General features: G+C 39.1%; 1 protein-coding gene across 1 annotated transcript; it reads right to left on the reverse strand.

Annotated features, from left to right (window-relative positions):
- Window positions 301-1,953, reverse strand: LOC107618077 (probable cinnamyl alcohol dehydrogenase). The gene is made up of 4 exons (XM_016320006.1): window positions 1,777-1,953; window positions 1,345-1,686; window positions 819-1,258; window positions 301-729 (listed from the first exon to the last, which is right to left on the reverse strand). Exons 1-4 carry the CDS (start codon window positions 1,863-1,865, stop codon window positions 527-529), a joined length of 1,074 nt encoding a protein of 357 aa, XP_016175492.1. The 5' UTR covers window positions 1,866-1,953; the 3' UTR covers window positions 301-526.

Consider the following 2,157-nt stretch of genomic DNA (forward strand, 5'->3'; position numbering starts at 1 on the left):
CATTATTATATTTGATAATTAAATTTTTAAATCTCTAATTTTACATGATTCAATAAACGTTTTCAATCATGCAAACGAAGAATACGAAGCTATAAAGTGTAGTATAAGCTACGAAGCATGTTCCAGTTCCACTTAACTAACTACGTGTGTGGCTGAGAGAGAATGTCTCATTTTCACTTTCAAATCAAATATTAGGTGGGTGGTGTCACTCAACGACTTACACTCTTCCACACCTTTCAATGCAAGTTGGTGAGCCACTACCCTAATCCATAATCTTTTCTTTTCAACTTTAAACGGATGGAAAATGAAAATCATTTTCAATATTCATTCATTCATTCATCAAGAAGACTCCAATTACAAAACAATAAGTTTGGTATCACAAATAGCTTTTAACAGAGGAAACAGAGGAAACAGAGCACTCATGAATTAACAAAACACAAAGAAACTACTTAATCGGGTTTATGCATAGCACCCCATATATAATCTTCTTCATCAAACTTGTTTAGTTGGTATAATAGTAATAATGTCACTGATCAAGCTTGCTTCCTTTAACATCCACAACAAACCTGTATCTCACATCGTTCTTCTCCAGTCTTTCCACTGCTGTGTTGATATAATCCATGTTCACAATCTCAATCATCGAACTCAGTCCCTTCTCCTTCCAGAATTGCAGCATCTCCTCTGTCTCCTTCATGCTCCCAATGAAGCTTCCCGTGATTGATTTCCTCCCTACACACACACCCCAATACCAATATTAACATTAAAACCAGTATATGAAATCAAAAGAGTGGTTGGTTGGTTCAGAAGTAGTTACTTACCAAGCATGACCATAGGGCTAACGAATTGAAGAGGGGTGTTGATGACACCCATCAAGATCAACTTGCCATCAAGCTTGAGAAGAGACAGATAAGGTTCAAGAGGGTGTCCAACAGGGACAGTGTCAATGATGTAATCAAGTGAATCAGCAGCTTCTTGCATGCTTGAAGAATCAGAGCTAACCAAGTAGCTATCAGCACCAAGATCCTCAAGTGCTTCTTTCTTCTTCTTATCAGAAGAGCTTATAACAGTGATGTGGTGACCCAGTGCCTTTGCTATCTTCACACCCATGTGTCCAACTCCACCAAGCCCCAATATTCCACCTCTCATGCCACTCTTCTTCAACCCAAAGTGCGCCAGTGGACTGTACACAGTCACACCTGCACACAACAATGGCGCAACTTGCTCTGGCTCCATGCCTTCTGGTATCTTCACAACAAACCTGAAGTGAACATTGAACATCATATCAAATGATGGGTATTTCAGGATTCGCATAAAGACAAGGACTTGAATGAAGAAGCTACTTACTTTTGCTCAACGATCATGGTTTCAGCGAAGCCACCCTGAGTGGGTCTTCCATCAATGTAAACATCGTTGTAAGACCAGATCTTCTTGCTGCAGTAATTCTCTACTTCAGATTCGCATGCAGAGCAGGTTTTGCAGCACCCAACGAGGAGTCCTGCTCCCACGATCTCACCCACTTTGAACCTCGTAACGTTGGAGCCAACCTCGAGAACCTCCCCTACGACTTCGTGGCCAGGGACCATAGGGTAATTGGACATGCCAAGATCGTTTTTAATTTGGTGGAGATCGGAATGGCAGAGTCCACAGTAGTGAACTTTGATGTAAACATCATCGGGGCCCGTGTCTCTGCATGCATGGATTTCAATTTAATGTTGAATGACACAAGAGATTTTTGTTAGTTAATTAGTACAAGTGATGGAAGAGATTATTAATTACCTGAGAGGGTATGTGTATGGAGAAAGAACACCAGAAGGGTCTCTAGCTGCCCATCCAACAGTTGTCCTTTCGGTCTCAAGGCTACCCATTTTTCTTGTGAATCTCAATGAAAATGGATCTTAGCTTTTAGATTTAGTGGCTGTTGCAGATAAGAAGGATATATAAAGAAAAGTAAGGTCCCATACATGATGCCAAATACCAAGGTGGTGGGTGGGCTCCACCTTGTGGTAGGTGAGTGACTATGCACCCTATTTTTTTTTTCAAAAATGTTATTAAAATACTAAAATTAGTTATTAAAATCAACTACTAATATATTTGTGTATAAATATATGTATAATTTAATTTATTTTTAATATATATTTAAATTTTAACATATATTTT

Source organism: Arachis ipaensis, chromosome B09, assembly GCF_000816755.2.
Source record: "Arachis ipaensis cultivar K30076 chromosome B09, Araip1.1, whole genome shotgun sequence".
Classification (NCBI taxonomy): domain Eukaryota; kingdom Viridiplantae; phylum Streptophyta; class Magnoliopsida; order Fabales; family Fabaceae; genus Arachis; species Arachis ipaensis.